General features: G+C 58.5%; 1 protein-coding gene across 1 annotated transcript; it reads left to right on the forward strand.

Moving 5' to 3' along the window:
• Positions 1 to 822: 822 nt before the first annotated feature.
• LOC133348728 (proline-rich protein 36-like) lies at positions 823 to 18436 on the forward strand. Its single transcript, XM_061561664.1, has 18 exons — positions 823 to 1057; positions 1587 to 1693; positions 2606 to 2836; positions 4180 to 4284; positions 4514 to 4585; positions 5248 to 5304; positions 5824 to 5974; positions 6926 to 7035; positions 7969 to 8420; positions 9621 to 9830; positions 11202 to 11268; positions 11702 to 11905; positions 12649 to 13748; positions 14607 to 14742; positions 15331 to 15455; positions 16014 to 16140; positions 17516 to 17607; positions 18400 to 18436. Exons 1-18 carry the CDS (start codon positions 823 to 825, stop codon positions 18434 to 18436), a joined length of 3618 nt encoding a protein of 1205 aa, XP_061417648.1.
• The last annotated feature ends 1860 nt before the right edge of the window (positions 18437 to 20296 follow it).

The following is a 20296-nucleotide window of genomic DNA, read 5'->3' on the forward strand; positions in this document are numbered from 1 at the left end:
GCGGCGTTGATGTGCGCGGTGTGGGATGGAGTCGCCATAAATAAATTAATTACGATTTTGACTTTCGTTTATTCGGGACCCCGGGGTCCCGCCATAAGGTTCATCTGTCCATTTCTACCGTCTGTCTTCTCCCTCTCCCTGGATCGCTATCTCTCCCTGGTCCCCTCCGCCGCCTGCCTGTCTCCTCTTTCAAGCTCTGTTCTCCTCACTTTTCCTGGTCTCTTAGTCTCGCCATCGCTCTGTGTCTCTGTCTCTCCCTGTCTCTCTCTCTCTCCATCCACCTGGTTACATCTCCCTGTCTCTCAACTCTCCCGATCCATCTGTCTCTCTCCATCTACATGCTCCAACTCTTTATTTCCCTGCCTCTTCATCTACCTCGCTGTCTGTCTGTTCAACACTCTATAGCTCCATCTCTCCGTGTCTTCCTCTCCATCTACCTGTATTTTTCTCCGTCTCCCTGTCTCTCCATCTCTCCCTATTGCTATCTCCTCTATCTCTCCCCGTCTTTGTCTCCCTGTTTCCTCTTTTCTTCACCCTATCTCTCCTTATTTCACCATTTTTTCCTGTATCTCCTTTTGTCCCCGTCTCTTCCTGCCCATCTCATCGTCTATCCCTGTGACCCCCTCTATTCAGCTCCCTATTTCCTCTCTTCATTGCCCTGTCTTTCCAACTTTGCCTATCTCTCCCTATCTCTGCATCTCTCCCCGTCTCTTCTTTCCCTATCTCTCCCTGCCCCCCCCTCTTCATCTGTCTGCCCCCCACCCCCCACTCTCTTTATCTCCCCTCAGTCTCTTCCTGCCCCTCCTGGTCAGGCCCGGCACGATGGCGGAGAAGCGCGAGGAGCTGCTGGTGAGTGTGAAGCGCCTGCTGCGCTCGCTGCTGCTCTCGGAGAAGGACGGCCTCACCCCGGAGAGGCTGCAGCTTGACTACCGCACGTTCACCGGCTCCGCGCTGCCCTACGCCAAGCTGGGACAGTCCTCCACGCTGGGCCTCCTGCAGTCGATGCCCGACGTGGCGCGCGTGGAGATACACCCCACGCGGGGGCTGGTGCTGCACGGTACGTCCGTGCCAGCCGAGTGCTCTGACCTTTGAGCCACGTGGCCTCCTCTCGATCTGCTTCTCCTGAATGCTGCTTTGTTGAAGGAGTGCAGACTGTAGTGGTTTACTTTTTGGTCCAACAGATGCGGTACTACGTCTCTCCCTGTCTCTCCCCGTCTCTCCATATCCCTGTCTCTACCGTCTCTCCCATCTCTTCGTCTCCTTGTCTCTCCGTGTCTCTCCCTGTCTCTCCATATCCCTGTCTCTACCGTCTCTCCCATCTCTTCGTCTCCTTGTCTCTCCCTGTCTCTCCCCGTCTCTCCATATCCCTGTCTCTACCGTCTCTCCCATCTCTTCGTCTCCTTGTCTCTCCGTGTCTCTCCCTGTCTCTCCATATCCCTGTCTCTACCGTCTCTCCCATCTCTTTGTCTCCCTGTCCGTGTGTCTCTCGGAGAATGTTCCCAGCGCTGCTCGTCTCTGTCAGCGCTTGTGGATAAGCTCCCTGCGGTGACGATGCTCGCGGGTTGACTTTGCGTTCTCTTTTGCAGCCATCTCTGTTGATGTCACCAATGGGATGTCACGATTGATTTCCAGCCACAAAAGGAGGAAGAGGGGGAGGTCGCGGCCAGCCGAACGTGTGCGCTGCGTCCCTGCGGTGAGCTCGTCGCGTGCGCTTGCCATTGGCACCCCACAATGCAAGGCGTGTCTTGATATCGCTTTAGTGCCATCTCCCACAATGCATTGCTTATAACGATTTTGCTGTGGTACCGGCCCCCACAATACACTGCATGTATTTATGTCACTTTATTCCCGGCTCCCACAGTGCACTTCATGTCTTGAAGTTGCGGCAGCACCAGCTCCCACAATGTACTGCGTTTCATAATGTCACTTTAATACCAGCTCCCACAATGCACTGCGCGTCTTGATATCTCTGCAGTACTGGCTCCCACAATGCAGTGCGTGTCATGATGTCGCTTTAGATCCAGCTCCCACAATGCACTGCGTTTCATAATGTAAATTTAGTACCAGCTCCCAAAATGCACTGCGTCTCTTGATGTCCCTTTAGTACCGGCTCCCACAATGCACAATGCACTGCGTGTCATGTCACTTTACTACCAGCTCCTGCAATGCACGCCTGGCTGCGAAAGGGTGAAAGAGGCAGCAAACAATGAACGGCTCTTCTCTCGTAGACACTGGCGTTGGGCGATCTCGTCATTGAACCCAGCTTGTGTTTACACGTGTTTGTACATGCATGTGCGCGTGCGGTTAGCGCGACGTGCTATGAACCCGGCGACCCGAGTTCGATTCATGTTCACGGCCAACACCAGTTACGATTATCTGAACCGGTCCTGGGCCTCCCCTATGTCGACTCGGCCTCAAATGAGTACCCAGTGTGCGATGTGTAAACACCACTGTGGAGACGAAGGTGGCCGGGCGTGGTGCTGGCCACCCCACCCCCTTGTGTGCCGTGGCAGGCTTCATATTCGCTCGCTAACAGCACTTGGCCCAACAGTCTTTAAGACTATACGGGGGATCTTTGTCATTGTGCGTGTGTGCCCGCGCGAAGCCTCTGCCGTCGTGGCTGCGCGTGATGCTGGGCTCCGTGCTCCACGCCCACCCGTCCGGCCTCGCCGTTGCCGATCTGCCCGACGCGTTCATGCGCCGCACGGGAATCTTCCTCAACTGGCGCAGCCTCGGCTACGACTCCCTGGAGGCCATGCTGGCCTACACCGCGGACATCGTCGCCATGGAGACCCTGCCCACGGGGCGGGTCGTGCTGCGCAGCGCGGTCGACGCGGTGCGTCTCGATGGCCGGGGTCACGACCTCCGTACGGGTGCACTCGCTCGGCCAAAGGTGGAATCCTGCCTCGCCGTCCGTGGTGCCCCGCCACCCGGCTCCCATCTCGTCGCCGCGTTGGGTAGATTTGGGAGTAAAGCGGCCGTCCGCGTGCTGTCGTCATCGTGCGCCCGCCGTGAGGTGGCGACGAGACGTCACCGTTGCATTCCCTGGGGTGCGTGGCCAGCAAGTCCACGTGCGAGGTGTGGAGAGTCCCTCGGCGGTTAGTTGGTCCGCTCGGGAGCCTCGTCCAATCGGTTTCCGGCCCTGCTCTGCTACTCATCGTATCTGGGTCTGAATGAGCGCTGAGCGTTTCGCCCCCAGGTGACGGTCATTAGTTGCATCTAAAGGAGCATCGGTTGTGTCGAACGTCACGGTAAGACGTGTGGCGGGCGGGGGCCTCGTGACCGTCACCGCCTCGCAGCAGACAGAGCCCAGGCCACCGAAAACAAAAACCGCAGCCAACGCCGTGGGGTTCCCACGTGCAGCGCCTCATCGGTTCGCTCCGGTCACTCACCGGCGGTCAGCCGCCTCCTCGTCACTCTTCTGTGGCTACTAGGAACTACCACTGGTAGTTCCGCCGTTGCCGTGAGCTTGGCTCATTCGTTCCTCCACCCATGTAAGGTGGTCGGTGCCCCCCCCCTTCACCCCAACTCCTCCTCCCCCCCCCTCCTCCCCCCCACCCCGACATGGGTGGCCGTGATCAGCATGTCCAGTTGGACTGCGGCGCACGGAATGTACTGGAGATGTGGCCTCCCTCGCCTGGAGCGCAAGAGTCTCCATGGGTTCGATCTCCGGACCCTGGCGACGCCTGCCGTTGTATATCTGGAGTCCGCGTGTTCTCTCTCTCCCCGTGGTGGTCGCAGCGTGGATTTTCCTCCGGGTTCCTCCGGTATAAGAATAGGTGTTTACTCTTTCTGGAAATAAAATAGGAGTTGTTTTAAGATGTTCAAACACCAAGTCTGCATCAACCACACGTACTTGTGGCAAAACTAACATGCTCTGACAATAATGTACGTATTGTCTTTGAAATTGATTGGCCTACACCAGACACACCGCCTTCATTATGGCCTTGTCTCTGCACCAATGTTAGACCAGAGAACAACGACAAACGGGAACAGTACCAGGGCAATGCCAAGTGTCAGGGCACCTCTCGCTCCCGCGGTGCAGCCGACGACCGCTCGCGTCGTCGTCGGCGCGTTGCCCTTCCTCGGCCGCTGGCGAAGCCGCCGCCGCTGCGCACGCGAGTCGGGCGCGCGGCGTCGTCGGCGACGCTCTTGACGCTCGACGTGTGCCCATCGCAGAGCCGGGGCGCTCCCAAGCGGAGAGGGCAGCCCACCCAGCCCACCCAGCCCACGCGGCCCACCCAGCCCACGCCGTCGCCACATCAACAAGAAGATTCCGGGCAGGTGTGTGCGCTGTGTGCGCTGCGTGTGCGCTGTGTGTGCGCTGCGTGTGCGCTGCACGTGTGTGTGTGTAGCCCACACAGGCTGCTGCTCAGAGAGTTAACGAGCAGCACCTGCGATGGCCGGCGCACAAGGGGCCGGTGCGGTAAGCACCACGCACGGCCGCCTTTGTCTTCCAACGTGCGCACGAGCGTACTTGCTGCTGCGTGTGTGTGCCCGCTCGATCGCCCAGGTGAGAGCGACTCCGGAGAGCAGATCGTCGCTGGGCGCCGTGGAGCCGAGGTTGAGGGCGCGGATTTACAAAGTGAGTGCCCCTCAGCAATATGCGACCCCCCCCCCCCCCCCCCCTGCCGCCATCACCCCCCACCACCACCCACCCACCGCCACCACCCCCCGTCACCACCCCCCCACCACCACCACCACCCTCTCTGCCACCCCCCGCCACCACCCCCCCCACCACCACACCACCACCACCGCCCGCCACTCCCCCCCACAATGTGCGGCCAGCGGAACATTTTTTAAATTTCCGCGATCTAACCCAAAAACACCTGCATTATGGATGATATTGGTCGCGAAAGCCGACGTGTTAAATGGAACATCTTTGGGTTTCAATTACGATGACAGGGTTCATGATTTTGCCGCAGCCAGCTAAAGCTAGGAACAAATCGCACGGTACGGTGTGAAAACATTTCAACATAGTGCACACTTACGGGTCGAGTACAAAGTTGTCAATAATTGTAAGTAACAACACCGCCCTTGCCTGCGAGGCCAGCGTAGCCCGGTTGGGCTGCGGAGCGGCACATGGACGACAATCGCGTCGAACCCGCGGCACGTACCCGCGCGGTGAAGTATGATCAAACAACAACCCCCGGTGACGTGACACGGCGCGGGGAGGTGTTCCTCCGGCCAGGTGAGACGCGCGACCCCCCCCCCCCACCCTTGGTGACGCTGTGCCCGCGTTGACAGGTCGTGTCCGAGAGTCGGGACGGAATCCTTGCCTCTCAGCTGCCTTCCAAGTTCAAGGTAATTGTGTTGTGCGAGCGTGCGTAGTTGTGCGTGTGTGTGTGCGTGTGGGGAGCGGTAGTGTAGCGGTTAGCATGCTGTGCTACGAACCCGGCCACCCAAGTTGGATTCCCGCTCATGGGCAATATTAGTGGCGATTATCTGAACCGGTCCTGGGCCTCCCCCTAGGTCGGCTCAGCCTCAAACGAGTACCTGGTGCGGTGTGTAAACATTCGTCACTGGGGAGACAAAGGCGGCCGGGCGTGTTGCTGGCCACCCACGCACATCGTGTGCCTTGCCGACCTTAATAGGTTTTCACGAGCAACACTTGCCCCAAAAGTATGTTAAGGCTATACGGTGGATCTTTGTCTCTGTCCTTTATATGTGCATTGGACATCTGTGAGAAAAAAATCTCCATAGCCGATCCTGTCTGTCGGCACAGGTACCTGTACGCACCGTCCGATTTAGCACGGTTGGCTACGTACCGTGCGAAAGAATTTCAATGCGTACACGCTTCCGATATCATGTGCGCGCGTGCAGGCTGCCTATGGCTCCGAGCTGCCCATGGTTCGCCTGGGGTTCACGAGCGTCTGCGCGCTCGTGTCCACGCTGGGAGCGGCGTTCGACCTCGCGCCCGCCCCCAACGGGGACTTCGTCGTCAGGATCGCGCAAGATCCCCGCCACCCCAAGAGTGAGTCCCCCGTTCCACGCACCCCCCCCTCCCCTTCTCGCGGGGTGGCTCCGCTGGTAAACTTCCTCCTGCACGGTGTCCACGCCGCAGCCTGCGCGGCACCTCTTGGGCCCAACGCCGCCCACTCCGATGAGATGAACACACACACACACATTTATTTAACTCGTAGGCTTTCGCCTGCCAATATTATTCGTAACAACGTTTTTTTTTGGGGTCCGATCGCGTCATTTGTGAACCTACCTCCACCCGCACCTCAGATTAGCCCCGCACCTCTGATTTAGCACGGTTGGCTACGAACGGTGCGAAATAATCTCAACGTACACAATTGTTAAGGTTTGTCTCGTGAAGAAAACGTGCCGATTGGTGGCTACTCGGCACATCTGGTGTGTTGGAGAGCAAACCCCCAACGTTTACCATTTGAGTTAACGGCGCTTCACCGTCCACGGGCCGCAGAACGAGCGCCACCTTGCGGGGAGAGTGAAACTCGCTCCCGCCGTAGGAATGTGGAATTTCCATCGCCGGCTCGGGGCTGTAAACGGAAGAGGGGTGAGCACCAACGCCCGCGGTGGCCAATCGTGCCGGAGCTTCACTTCTAAACTATTTTGGCCCCGGACGGTCCGTCGAGATGGAACGTCTCGTTCTTTTGCAAGGGTGTTCGTGAGCGCACGCCAAGCTGAAGGTCAAGTATAGTCATTCGACCCCCATTGCCGCCGCAGCGTGGGGGAAGCATGATGCTGCCTCCGGCCCCATCTTCGGCCAGTTGCCCTTTGATCTACCGAATCTGGTCGAGGGCCTCAAATGTAGCAGCGGGTTTGGACGACAGGCCCGGTGCGGTGCGTCGGCGCCTGGCACACGGCGCGTGCTCACGAGACCCACGCTCGCTATGCATGGCGCTGTTCCTCCGTGTGCGTGCGTGCGTGTGTGTGTGTGTGCGTGCGTGCGTGCGATTAGAGGACTCTGCTGCCATTGAGGCAAGTCGACAGGTGCCCCACGTCACCAAGGACATCCACAGGTCGTCGAGCTGTTTTCAAAATCCATCCCAGCTGCCCGCCTGCAAAGAGGTTGGGAAACAAAACTGTTCACAATCGCACGCACAAAATGTGTTTTTAGTCATATATATAAATGTAAGGACCTGTTTAAAAAGCTTTGATGTTTTTGATGACTTACGTACGTACAGGCCCATACGTCATCATCATGACATACGGCCCCACTGAGCTATGTAGCTCTTTCTCAGAAGCGACCTGACTATTACAAATCATATCTCAACAAAGTGGCGGCTCATCACGTGGAGATTCATAGTAGCAGCCAAACACTCTGAACGCGTGGTGATGTTGATTCTAACCACGTGGTGATGTTGATTCTAACCGCGTGGTGATGTTGATTGTAAATTTGGAGGGGAAAACCGGAGGACCCGGAGGCAAAAATCTACGCGATCATGGGGAGAGAGAGAGAGAGAAACACAAACTCCAAATGTACAGCACCTGTCAGGGTCAGGATTGAACCCCCACGACGACCTCCTGTATACCAGGCGATGTAGTTAACATCTCCTAGCCACCGTGGCGCAGTGGGACGCGTTCAAGGTCCCGTGACGTCACTCGCAAGAGTCGGCGCCATCGAGTGGCGCTCCAAGTCACTTCGAGTTTAAAAATTGTCCCCCAAAAGATGGCTCGTTGGGAATCTCACACTCGGCGGCGATCGTCGTCCAAACCCACTGGGAGAACTGTGCGCAGGGCCTACCTGAAAAAGGGTCTTGAGACTCCGTGAGGCTTTGCTGGTTAGAAAGCGTAGATCATGATCATCGATAATCGCGATGAAAGTCGTGCCAGCGGCCCCCCTCCCGCTGCGGTCGAGTGATTTGTCGCGGCTTCGGATCGCGCGTCGCCCGGCTCGGCACGGAGGCTCTCGCAACCGACCGTCGTTGCGACGGCGACGATGGCTTGTGGGTGAGGCCTGGTACACGAGCAGCACCCCCCCCCCCTCCTCCTCCCTTACAGGAGCGCGCCGACACCGCCGATGGACGAGCCCCTTGTGCTCAACCCTTGCGAGCGAGCAATGGCTGTGTCGCCACGCACGCTGCACCGTCTACTGTTGCACCGTCTACTGCTGCAAAGTCTCCCGCTGCACTGTCGACTGCTGCACAGTATTCTGCTCCACTATTTACTGCTGCACTTTCTTCTGCTGCCCGGTTGTCCGCTCCACTATCTACTGCTCCACTATCTACTGCTGCACTTTCTTCTGCTCCACGGTCTCCGGCTGCACCGTGTCCCGCGTGGCCGGGGGCCTGGGTGGGGCCGGGCCTGCGGTTCCGTCGGCACGCGGTGCTGGCGCGCGAGTACTCGATGCGTCCACTCTACGTCTCCTACATGGACTCGCCAGGGCAGTTCTTCGTGCAGATTTACGGCCTGGACACGAGCGAGGCCCTGGAGGACCTGGTGTTGGACATGAAGTGAGTCGGGGGGGGGGGGGGATAGGTCGGGGGCGGGGTGGGGGGGTAGGTGGGGGGCTGGAGGGGTAGGTGGGAGGGCGAGGGGCACAGGAGTTGTAGCGGTTGTAGTGGGTACTACAATGCGCCCAAAAACGAGGGGTGAGCCTGTGACCATGAAGCACAGCTTCTCCGTGCTTTATTAACCATGGGGTTAAGCCAAGCCTTCGTCAGCGCCCTGTGAAGAATGCCAGTAGTGCAGATTGTGGGTTCCCGTTCACCGCCAATTCTCACTCCTACCACTCACGCTCACCACTCCTACCACTCACGCTCACCACTCCTACCACTCACGCTCACCACTCCTACCACTCACGCTCACCACTCCTACCACTCACGCTCACCACTCCTACCACTCACGCTCACCACTCCTACCACTCACGCTCACCACTCCTACCACTCACGCTCACCACTCCTACCACTCACGCTCACCACTCCTACCACTCACGCTCACCACTCCTACCACTCACGCTCACCACTCCTACCACTCACGCTCACCACTCCTACCACTCACGCTCACCACTCCTACCACTCACGCTCACCACTCCTACCACTCACGCTCACCACTCCTACCACTCACGCTCACCACTCCTACCACTCACGCTCACCACTCCTACCACTCACGCTCACCACTCCTACCACTCACGCTCACCACTCCTACCACTCACGCTCACCACTCCTACCACTCACGCTCACCACTCCTACCACTCACGCTCACCACTCCTACCACTCACGCTCACCACTCCTACCACTCACGCTCACCACTCCTACCACTCACGCTCACCACTCCTACCACTCACGCTCACCACTCCTACCACTCACGCTCACCACTCCTACCACTCACGCTCACCACTCCTACCACTCACGCTCACCACTCCTACCACTCACGCTCACCACTCCTACCACTCACGCTCACCACTCCTACCACTCACGCTCACCACTCCTACCACTCACGCTCACCACTCCTACCACTCACGCTCACCACTCCTACCACTCACGCTCACCACTCCTACCACTCACGCTCACCACTCCTACCACTCACGCTCACCACTCCTACCACTCACGCTCACCACTCCTACCACTCACGCTCACCACTCCTACCACTCACGCTCACCACTCACTCTCCCCGCTCTCCTGCTCGCCCGTCACCCTCCCGCCCCCGCGCAGGCATCTGTACGCGAGCCCCGACGCCGGCGCTCTGTACGCGCTGCCGGCCGCCATGGCGCTGGAGGGGCAGGCGTGCGCCGCCCTCAACGACGACGAGTGGGACCGCGCCGTGCTGCTGGGCCCGCCGGGCCCCAACGGCGCGGTGCCCGTTTACTACGTGGACTACGGCCAGACGGGCACCGTGCAGCTCCACCACCTCCGCCTGCTGCCGTGGGAGACTCACGCAGAGCGCCCAGCACGACCCCCCCCCCCCACCACCGCCACGCCCCCCACTTTACGCCCCCCCACTCCACGCCACCCCCCCCCCCACCACGACCCTCCCCCCACCACCACCACGCCCCCCCCCCCACCACCACGCCCCCCCCACTCCACGCCCCCCCACTCCACGCCACCCCCCCCCCACCACCACGCCCCCCCCTACCACCACGCCCCCCACTCCACGCCACCCCCCCTCCCACCACGACCCTCCCCCCACCACCACCACGCCCCCCCCCCCACCACCACGCCCCCCCCACTCCACGCCCCCCCACTCCACGCCACCCCCCCCCACCACCACGCCCCCCCCACTCCACGCCCCCCCACTCCACCCCCCCACTCCACCCCCCCCATTCTACGCCCCCGCCCCACTCTACGCCCCCCCCACTCCACCCCCCCACTCCACCCCCCCACTCCACCCCCCCACTCTACACCCCCCCCTCACTCCACGCCACCCCCACTCCACCCCCCCACTCCACCCCCCCACTCCACCCCCCCACTCCACCCCCCCACTCCACGCCCCCCCCACTCCACCCCCCCACTCCACGCCATCCCCAATTCACGCCACCCCCCCACAAATTCCATGTAGTGTGGTTGTAGTGGTTGTTGTAGTTTGGTGGTTGTGGCTGTGTGGTTGTAGAGTGGCTGTCGTGTGGTTGTATTGTGGTTGTAGAGTGGTTGCAGAGTGGTTGTAGTGTGGTTGTATTGTGGTTGTAGAGTGGTTGTAGAGTGGTTGTAGAGTGGTTGCAGAGTGGTTGTAGAGTGGTTGTAGTGTGGTTGTATTGTGGTTGTAGAGTGGTTGCAGAGTGGTTGTAGAGTGGTTGTAGTGTGGTTGTAGAGTGGTTGTAGAGTGGTTGTATTGTGGTTGTATTGTGGTTGTATTGTGGTTGTATTGTGGTTGTATTGTGGTTGTAGAGTGGTTGTAGAGTGGTTGTAGAGTGGTTGTAGAGTGGTTGTAGAGTGGTTGTAGAGTGGTTGTAGAGTGGTTGTAGAGTGGTTGTAGAGTGGTTGTAGAGTGGTTGTAGAGTGGTTGTAGAGTGGTTGTATTGTGGTTGTATTGTGGTTGTATTGTGGTTGTAGAGTGGTTGTAGAGTGGTTGTAGAGTGGTTGTAGAGTGGTTGTATTGTGGTTGTATTGTGGTTGTAGAGTGGTTGTAGAGTGGTTGTAGAGTGGTTGTAGAGTGGTTGTAGAGTGGTTGTAGAGTGGTTGTAGAGTGGTTGTAGAGTGGTTGTAGAGTGGTTGTAGAGTGGTTGTATTGTGGTTGTATTGTGGTTGTAGAGTGGTTGTAGAGTGGTTGTAGAGTCGTCGTCGTTGTGCGGTGTGTAGGTGCGCCTTCTTCTCGCTGCCAGCGCAGGCGGTGCCGGCTCGACTCGCCTGCGTCGCGCCAGCAGAGGTGCGTGTGGCCGCGGCGTCGCGCGGGGCGCCGTGGGTCCACACACGCACACACACACGCACGCACACACACATGACCACACGCATACACGCACACACACGCACACACATGACCATACACACGCACGCACACACGCCTCGGTTCGCACGCACGCTCCAACGGCAGCTAGGGCGGCCAAAGCTTGCGCCGGGCTAGGTGCAGCTTGCGGCCGTCACGTGTAGAAGGCTCCCCTGCTGGCAGGAGGACAATGGATTCATACGTTCCCTCGTGTCCCCTCATCAACCTTGCATCCGCTGCACGTCCCCTCGTACCTGCCATTAACATGGTCGCCCACGTACGGAGCGAAAGAAGTTCTACGTACATACACACGTACACACGTACGTACGTACATACGCACGTTCCCCCTCGTGTCCCCACCCCCCCCCCCCCACAGGGCTCCTGGTGCACCACCTCGCGGCGCCTCTTCCTGCAGCTGTGCCGCGACCGCGTGCTCATGGCGATCGTATGCTCCGCGCGGAACGACGTGCTCTCGCTCTGCCTCTGCGACACGACGCAGAGCGAGGACCTCCACTTCAACGACCTCTTCGTGAGCCTGGGCCTGGCGCTCGCCGTGCACCCCGACCACGACTGCTACCAGGTGAGGGGGGCGGTGGGGGGGGTGGGGGCAGCGGGCGCGTGGGCCGGGCTTCACGTGCGTGGTGTGACCAGAGAGAAACTCCACCTGGGGTGGTGATGCCCGAACCACGCCACCCCCACCACCTCCAAACCCACCCCACCCTCGGCCGCGTGCCGCGTGCCGTGTGCCGTGTGCCGCGTGCCGCGTGCCGCGTGCCGCGTGCCGCGTGCCGCGTGCCGCGTGCCGTGTGCCGCGTGCCGTGTGCCGGTCTTCTTCTGAGGAAGTTCTCGCCGACAGCTCTCGCCCCAACAAGCCCGTCGTTCACTGCGCATCGGTGCAAAAGAGCTTCATGGCTCATTGGATTCCTCATGCGGTATAAATGAATATTCCTGTGATGCAAGGCCGTAGAGGGTGGGGGGGAGGAATCTTTGTGTTTGATTGTGGGGAGCGGTGGTGCAGCGGTCGGCACGCTGCGCTACGAGCTCGGTGACCCGAGTTCGATTCCCGCGCTCGCAAGCAACGCCGGTGATGATCATCTGAACCGGTCCCGGGTGGTTTCGCCTGCCGTGTTGTTGTTGTTCTGTTTGCTGTTGTAACGTTCTGACCCCGTGACCCTGCTGGACATCTCGTGGTGCTGGCCATCATCCCATCCTGCACCATTCGGGCCTCAATAGGTGTTCTGGAACCGCTGTTCCCAGCAGCCTGCGTAGGCCGCACACAATGAATTTCAACGCCGATTCTCTCTCTCGTCTCTCTCCCCGCAGGGCCTGAGCGATGGTCACCCCCACTGGAGATATTTGCAAGAGGCCAGCGATCACGCGGGCCCAGAGGAAACCGTCCCCAACTGGGTGGGCTCACGACCACTGTTTCCGCCGCCACCAACATCACCACCATTGCCACCGCCACCGCCGCCTCCGACGCCAACACCACGTGCTCCCATTGCGGGTGCGGCATCGGACCCGGTTCTCTGGAACCGTTGGTACGACAGCCTGATTTGCGAGCCAGTCTCGTTAGACCGACCGGCGGCCCCGCTGCCGCCTGGCGCCGGTACGTCCGGCACAGCGGTCCCCGCTGCCCACGCCCACGACGGTGAACCCACCTTTGTGGACTCTGTGCCGACCCCCGTTGGCGGGCACGGCACCGTGGCCGTGCCGCCGTTCGGCCACTCAGAGATTTCGCCGCCGCCGCCCACCACCGCCATCGCCGCCACCAATCCCCCCCGGTCTCCGGTTTCCCCTTCGGAACAAAACTACCGACTCTCGGCCTCGGCTCCCGGTTTCAAGAATTCCATCTCTGCGCTACGTTTCGCATCGCCCCACGCAAGCGCGCCCGCGTCCACCCCCTGCGGTGGAGGCGGTGGCGGTGATGGCGGTGGGAGCTCCGGCCCGAGTGGGCGGGGAGCGCCTGCAGCGCCAGGATTCACAGAGACGCGCGCCCGGTTGGCAGCGTTCATCGCCTGCAAGGGCCCCGGCCTGTGCAGCAGGCGGTCGTCCGGCCCGCCGCCGGTGGCTCGCCCGCCAGGCCGGGACGACGACCAGGCCGTGCTCCGGCCCTGCACGGAGGAGCCTGTCGGCTCGCTCGCGGTTGCTTCATACGATGGCGCCCGCGTGCCACCACCAACAGCGCCGTCTGTGTCGTCGTCATCGACGGCGGCGGCGACAGCCCTGCCGCCAGGCTCGTCTGACGAGTCCAAAGCCGCGTGGCTCCCCGTCGCTGAGGAGTCCACAGGTCCACCCGCTGCTGCACCGCCGCCGCCACCGCCGCCTTGCGTGCTTGACGGCTCGCCGCTAGCCAGGACCGACGGCGGCGGTGGCCCCGCGACCCACGCGGACGCACCGCCCAGCGCGCCGTTCAAGGTCAAAAGGTGAGTGTCCCTCCGCGCGCGCGTGTGCTGCGCAGCGCGCGGGATCGCGCTCCGTTGCCAGCAGCAGAGGGCGGTGGAGCAGCGGTCGGCACGCCACGCCATCGATGGTGCCGAGATGTTGACTACCTCGCTTGGTGTACAGGAGGTCGTGGGTTCAATCCCAACTCGGATGCCTGCTGCTGTTGTATATTTTGAGTTTGCGACTCTTTCTCTGCCTCTGGTCGCGTGGATTTTTCTCCGGGTCCCTCATTTAGAATCGGCATCAACACGCGTTCAGAGTGTTTGGCTATTGCTATAAATGACCACGTGATCAGCCACTTCGTTGAACTGTCATTTGTGGCCACTTCTGAAAAAGAGCTGCATAGCTCAGTGGGCCTTACGTGGTAAAATAAAACATAGTTCAGTTTTATGTTTATTTTTTTAAAGTGATTTCTTTACCTTTCCTCTACTGTGCACTCCTATGGTGTGTTTGTGTTGTTGTTTTAACGTTCTGACCCGCCCCCACTGGACATCTGTGAAAAAGACCGAAACAGGAGAAGGATTTATCCGCAAATCTGGCCGTCGCCTGATGATGCTGCTTGTTGTTGTTATTACCGGGGAAACGCCACGGTAAATGTTGTCGTGAGTTTACTCTCCAACACACCGTTGTGCTGAACTCGGCATTAATTGGCACGTTTTGGTGGCGGGTTTAACGACACATTTATATTTACGCGATCCCAAATTAAAACCTCTGTGGGTACTATTAGTCGCGAAAGGCCTACATGTTAAACCGTGAAAAAGAGCTTCATAGCTCATCGGATTCCTCCAGTGTGAATACATATTCTGATTCTGTACGCACGTGCGTCTGCTGCGCGCTAGGGTGGAGCTAGGAGGCTCGTGCCACGTCCATGTCGTCTTCTGGAAGTCTCAGAGCTTCTGCGTGGAGTCGGAAATCTCCTCCGTGCTCTTCCCGGAGCGCACGTTCCCCATCGCGCAACTCGGGGACTGCAAATCGGTAAAAAGGGCGGCCGCTTGAGTTGACGGCACCGGCGACGCCGATGCCGCCGCGCCCGTCGCCCGCCTTGTACGTACGTGTGTGCACGTTGAACTTATTTCGCACCGTACGTAGCCAACCGTGGCTAATCGGGGAGGTATGGGGGAAAAGACAACCAACTAAACACAGAGAAGCAGTTCTAAATAAATTAGTTGTCAATGTAGTATCGTGGTGTAGTGTATGTTATAGCGTAGTGTATAAAAGTGGAGTGTATAGTGTCACGTGAAGTCTGCTGAACTTCTTCCGGGCACCGTACGTAGACAACCATGCTGATGAGCGGTGCGGGGGGAAGGACAACAAGCCAACCACAGAAAATCTAGTCAATATAGATTATTACATAAAAGTACAACGACAGTGGCTTCTTTAATAGCTTAAGCGGCAGAGGCGTTCCAGACGGCCGCAGAGGCGGCGCATCTTGAAAGCGGCAGGCGGCGGCGATGAAGATGATGAAGATGCGGTGACCGCCGTCCCCGTGCAATGTCTGCTCCACGGCGCGCTGCGTCTGCGTGCGCCAACGTTGTCCCGTTGTCGTTCACCGCTTGCCCGCAGCCACAGACGGCGGTGCTGGCGCTGCCACGGAGCTCGTGCCCCGGTCTCTTCGAGGAGATGGCGTCGCGCGGCGTGGCCGGGGTGGCGCCCGACACGTCCGCCGTGGCGCTCTACACCGTCGTCGAGTGAGTAGTGCGCGTGCCCGTGCGTGCCCTTGTGTGTGCCCGTGCGTGCCCTTGTGTGTGCCCGTGCGTGCCCTTGTGTGTGCCCGTGCATGCCCTTGTGTGTGCCCGTGCGTGCCAGGCGCGGTGGCCGCGGGGGTCGGTTCGAGGAGACCTCGGATCTTGCATTGCGCTGCTTCGTGTAGTTCGTTTAGACGAACATTTAGACTGGGGTCTTGCACTGTTTGTGTGCGTGTGTGCCGGTGTATAGTGGAGCGGTAGTGCAGCGGTTAGCGCGCTGCGCTACTAACCCGGCGATCCGAGTTCGATTCTTGGTCACGGCCAACACCGGTGACGATTATCTGAACCCGTCCTGGGCTTCCCCTAGGTTTACTCAGCCTCAAATGAGTACCTGGTGCGGTGTGTAAACATCGCCACTGGGGAGACAAAGGCGGTCGGGCGTGGTGCTGGCCACCCACCCCCTCGTCTGCCGTGCCGGCCTTCATAGGTGCTTCATAGCACTTGCCTAACAGTCTGTTAAGGCTATACGGGGGATCTTTGTCTTTGTGTGTGCGCGTGCAGCGTATGCTCGCTCCTCTGGCGGCTGGGACCGCGCCAGTGGCTGTCCTACTGCCACCTGTTGCAGGCGGCCGTCACCGCCGAGCTGTACCTGGAGGCGGCGGCGGCGGCGCAGGCGGCGCACCCCGCGGTAAGCGAGCGGCGCCACGCCGCCCCAGGTTGTCACCGAAAGACATCGCCGCTCCCCCCCCCCCCTCTTCTCGCTCTCCGGAGTCCGCACCTCCCGTTAGCACGGCTGGCTACGTACGGTGCGAAAGAAGTTCAACGCACACACACGCACGCGAGTCTCCCAAATGAGCGTTGAGAGGCGCGATTTCTCGTCTTTCGTTTTACGCTACCCCCCCCCCCCCCCGCACTTCCCCCCAAAAGATCCGATTTTGTTAATTCTTCTGAATTGTATGTTTTATTTTTTGAAATTGTGCGTTCTTAAGCATTTGTAATTGTTGTAAGGGTGACGAGTCGAAGTACAGAGTGATGCTACCGTGTCCTTGCCCAATCCTGGCGCAGTCACACTCAGAAACTCGACAAACAATGAATTCTATTCTTTGGTTTTTTCGGTAAAGTCACGTAGGTTAAAAAAGAAAACAAATAAATTAAATCACGGTGTTTTGGAGGCAACACAAGCTTCCGTCTTCTGAAGACGTCTTCTCATCGGTAAAAAAAAATTCGAGCTGTAGGTCACGCATCTCCACTGGAACCATGTTATAGTGACCTCCTATAGCGCTGTTTCCTATAGCGCTGTTGGTAACGCATCTCCATTGAAACCTTGTTGTAGTCACCTCCTATAGCGTTGTTTCCTATAGCGCTGTTGGTAACGCATCTCCATTGAAACCTTGTTGTAGTCACCTCCTATAGCGTTGTTTCCTATAGTGCTGTTGGTAACGCATCTCCATTGAAACCATGTTGTAGTCACCTCCTATAGCGCTGTTTCCTATAGCGCTGTTGGTAACGCATCTCCATTGAAACCGTGTTGTAGTCACCTCCTATAGCGCTGTTTCCTATAGCGCTGTTGGTAACGCATCTCCATTGAAACCGTGTTGTAGTCACCTCCTAGAGCGCTGTTTGGTACAGCGCTCTGTTTACCCAGAATGCACCCTGAGCGCTTTATGCTGTGTGCCTGCACTTCGTTATTTATCTTCTTCGATGCAACATTTTCCAAGATCCTTGCCAGCGTTGAATTTTTTTGTAAAAGTCGCCCACGTAACGGACAGCAGATAAAAGTTTTCCCTGCGTCGCGGTGTTAAGAGTCGCTGGGTTTAACGGGCGAACGGTTTCTCCGAGGCCCCTGTGGTCCAAGGTGTGCTGGCGGTTCGGGACGCCGATCGGTATTTGTGAACCGAGGACTCTTTCGCAACGTGAACCCTGCCAAGAGCAGACGAACTCGCGCACAGCCGACCAGCCCTCGTATCAAAAACTTCGATGGTGACGTCACGCTGACGAAATGTTGGCACGATGTTGGAGCGATGTTGGCCTGATTGTGGTGATCTCGCGTCCGCCGTCCGCAGGATCTGGATTCCACGGACGATTCCAACGACTCGGATGTTGAAGCGGAGATGGCGTTGATGGAACAGCACACCAAGTACCTGCAGCTGAAATGGTGAGGGGTTTGAAACTTGAATTGGTTTGACTCGGATGACAACTCCAGTGGACGGCCGTTCGAGTCTCGTTGGCAAAGGGTGAGCGGGAGGTGGGGGGGTCGCCAAACAAGAGGGAGGAGCGATAACAACGAGCACGACAGTGAAGCGAACGGCAACCGGGGCAAAAGCAACTGCAGTGCACGAAGAGAAGTTGAAAACGGTGCACAAATATAAATCACCGTTAGTTTAAGTGAATGTCCTCGCTTTTGCCGGTCTGCTTGGCAAGAGCTCTTTGTTTTCAATTCTGTACCTTAACGGGTCTACTTGAGCCCAGTAGTTGGGAGCTTCAGGAAGAAGGGAGAAGAAAGAAGCTCCCAGCACGTGGAGCGGAACGTCCGACATCGTGCTCAACAGTGCCCGGCAACAAACAATAAAGCACGTTTGAGACCTGTAACGCTGTGTGTCTGATTGTGTGTCTGTGTCCGTGTTGTTCTTTGTGTGGGCAGAGCTGGCGAAGCGGTTAGCGCGCTGCACTATGAACCCGGCGACCCGAGTTCGATTCCCGTTCACGGCCAACACCAATGATGGATTATCTGAACCGGTCCTGGGCCTCCCTTAGGTCAACTCGGTCTCAGATGATTACCTGGTGCGGTGTGTAAACATCGCCACTGGGGAGCCAAAGGCAGCTGGGTGTGGGTGCTGGCCACCCACCCCCTCGTGTGCCGTGACATGCCGGCCTACTCGCTAACAGCACTTGCTCCAAAAAGTCTGTCGACGCTATATGGAGGATCTCTGTCTTGTGATGTGCGCAGGAGCTTGGAAGACACGGGGAGACTTTCGCCGGTCTGATTCGAATGCTCTTGACCAGATAATCTACTCGTGTGCCCGTGACGTTTGCTGGGCAGTCCTGCCACAACAACAACAACGACGACAACAACAACGTGCCGTGCCGATACTGTTTGGGCAGCAGGGTCGTGGCGGAGTCGCTGCGGTGACACTCGCGACTCGCAGCGCATGGATTGCCGAACTGGTGGCCGTAGCGTTGGCTGGCTGCCGAGTGGCCGTCCACTCCTGGGAGTCGACGCGCCGAGATTAAAGCGTCAAAGCGCCCAGTTGGATGTCGGCCGTTCTTGCGTTTTTTTGCGAGTTTTTTTCGTCGCGCTTGTTTTAATTGCCGCACCTTTGCGCCCCTACGTCTCGGCCCCAGCTGCGGGGGCTCGCAAGGAGCCGTTGATTTTTTTTCCCACCGCCTCTTTTTCTTTTGCCTCGGCGTGGCGGAACCAAACCCAGTCTGGCTCGCCGGGGGGGTGGGGAGTCAGGCAGGGCCAAGGACTCGTTGATTGTGTGCGAATGTTTTAAGCGGCACGACTCTCTCGGCTCTTGCAGTAATGTTGCCGCGTCTTGCCTGCCGGGCTGGGCCGGGCTGGGCCGGGCCGGGCTGGGCTGGGCCGGGCTAGGCCGGGCTGGGCCAGGCTGGCCTCGGCACGGCCCCAGCGCGGCTCGACTTGTGCAGTGGGAAAAGAGATGAAACGTTGTCCTCCGTGCTCGCAGCCGGTGGTGCGGCCTGCACTCATCTACGGTGTCCGCCCTGCAGCCACTGAGTGGGAGGGGCGGGGTGGAAATTCTCCATTCCCATGTCTGGAGCCAGTATTGCCGTTTAGAGGATCACTTGACTTACCATGATCTGTCGAGGGATAATTATGGTAGTAATGGTGAGCTGAGTTGACCCCAGCTGGGAGCGGAGCACTCTGACGTGAGGGCGCTTGACTCAAAAGTCAAGAATCGATTTCCCGCCTCAACATTCAGTGCTCCGACACAGTGGTGATAAATCCACGTTCCCCCCCCCGGCAGAGAGTTGTGATGGGTTGAGTCAACCGCCGACCGGGAATTGAACTCGCCACCTCCGATGGCGAGCCGCCCGCTCCCCTGCCGCTTGCGTTGAATTGAACGAGACGCTTCGTCCGGAGGAACGGCACTCGAGAGAGTGAAATGGTTCCTCGAGAAATGCGTCTGAGCTTGGTGCTATCGGCGGTGTTGGTACCACGTGGTGGGCACTGCTGGGGAGAAGGAAAAAACATTGTTCTGTACTAGACTGGCACGCCGATGCTCTCTGATTTAACTCACCAGCATGGTGAAGTAACCCTCCCCCCGTCCCCCGTGACCCATAGTTGTTGTGGCTACCCTGCCAGGTGGCACGGCGGGAGATTGAGTGGCCTCCAATCGTGGTTCGCTATCAATGGGGATTAACTCGGAGCCCATCCTGCTTCCGGAGTCCGTAAGAATGAGTACGGCTTGTGGGGAAGTCTAATTTTGTTTTACTATCTAGATTCGAATCTAGATTTGAAGCTTTCGTGACTGCAGGAATCCATACTCTTTGGTTCTTTCGGTAAAGTCACATAGGTATAAAATATATCACGACGTTTCAATTGCAACACAAGCAATCATCAGGTGGGAAAACCACAGCAATATATTTTTTTATTTTACGGAGTAAGGCCCTACTGAGCTATGTAGCTCTTTGTCAGCAGCGACGTGGCCACAAATGATAGCTCAACGAAGTGGCTTATGTCGAAATGTATATCAGCCAGATACCGTGAACGCGTGTTTCTAAATGTGGAGGGAAAAACCGGAGAACCCGGAGTAAAATCCACGTGACCACGAGGAGAGACACGCAAACTATAAATATACAGCAGGGGAGGGGTCGGGGTCGAA

This window comes from Lethenteron reissneri, chromosome 28, assembly GCF_015708825.2.
Source record: "Lethenteron reissneri isolate LAM-NWPU_2019-01 chromosome 28, ASM1570882v1, whole genome shotgun sequence".
Classification (NCBI taxonomy): domain Eukaryota; kingdom Metazoa; phylum Chordata; class Hyperoartia; order Petromyzontiformes; family Petromyzontidae; genus Lethenteron; species Lethenteron reissneri.

What these genes read in the sequence shown, in the direction of transcription:
- LOC133348728 (XM_061561664.1), top strand. Translation starts at nt 823, where the DNA reads ATGGCGGAGAAGCGCGAGGAGCTGCTGGTGAGTGTGAAGCGCCTGCTG. An exon ending in TGAGGGCGCGGATTTACAAA is followed by an intron (nt 4,586 to 5,247) that starts GTGAGTGCCCCT and finishes CCGCGTTGACAG; the next exon opens with GTCGTGTCCGAGAGTCGGGA. An exon ending in GACCTGGTGTTGGACATGAA is followed by an intron (nt 8,421 to 9,620) that starts GTGAGTCGGGGG and finishes GCCCCCGCGCAG; the next exon opens with GCATCTGTACGCGAGCCCCG.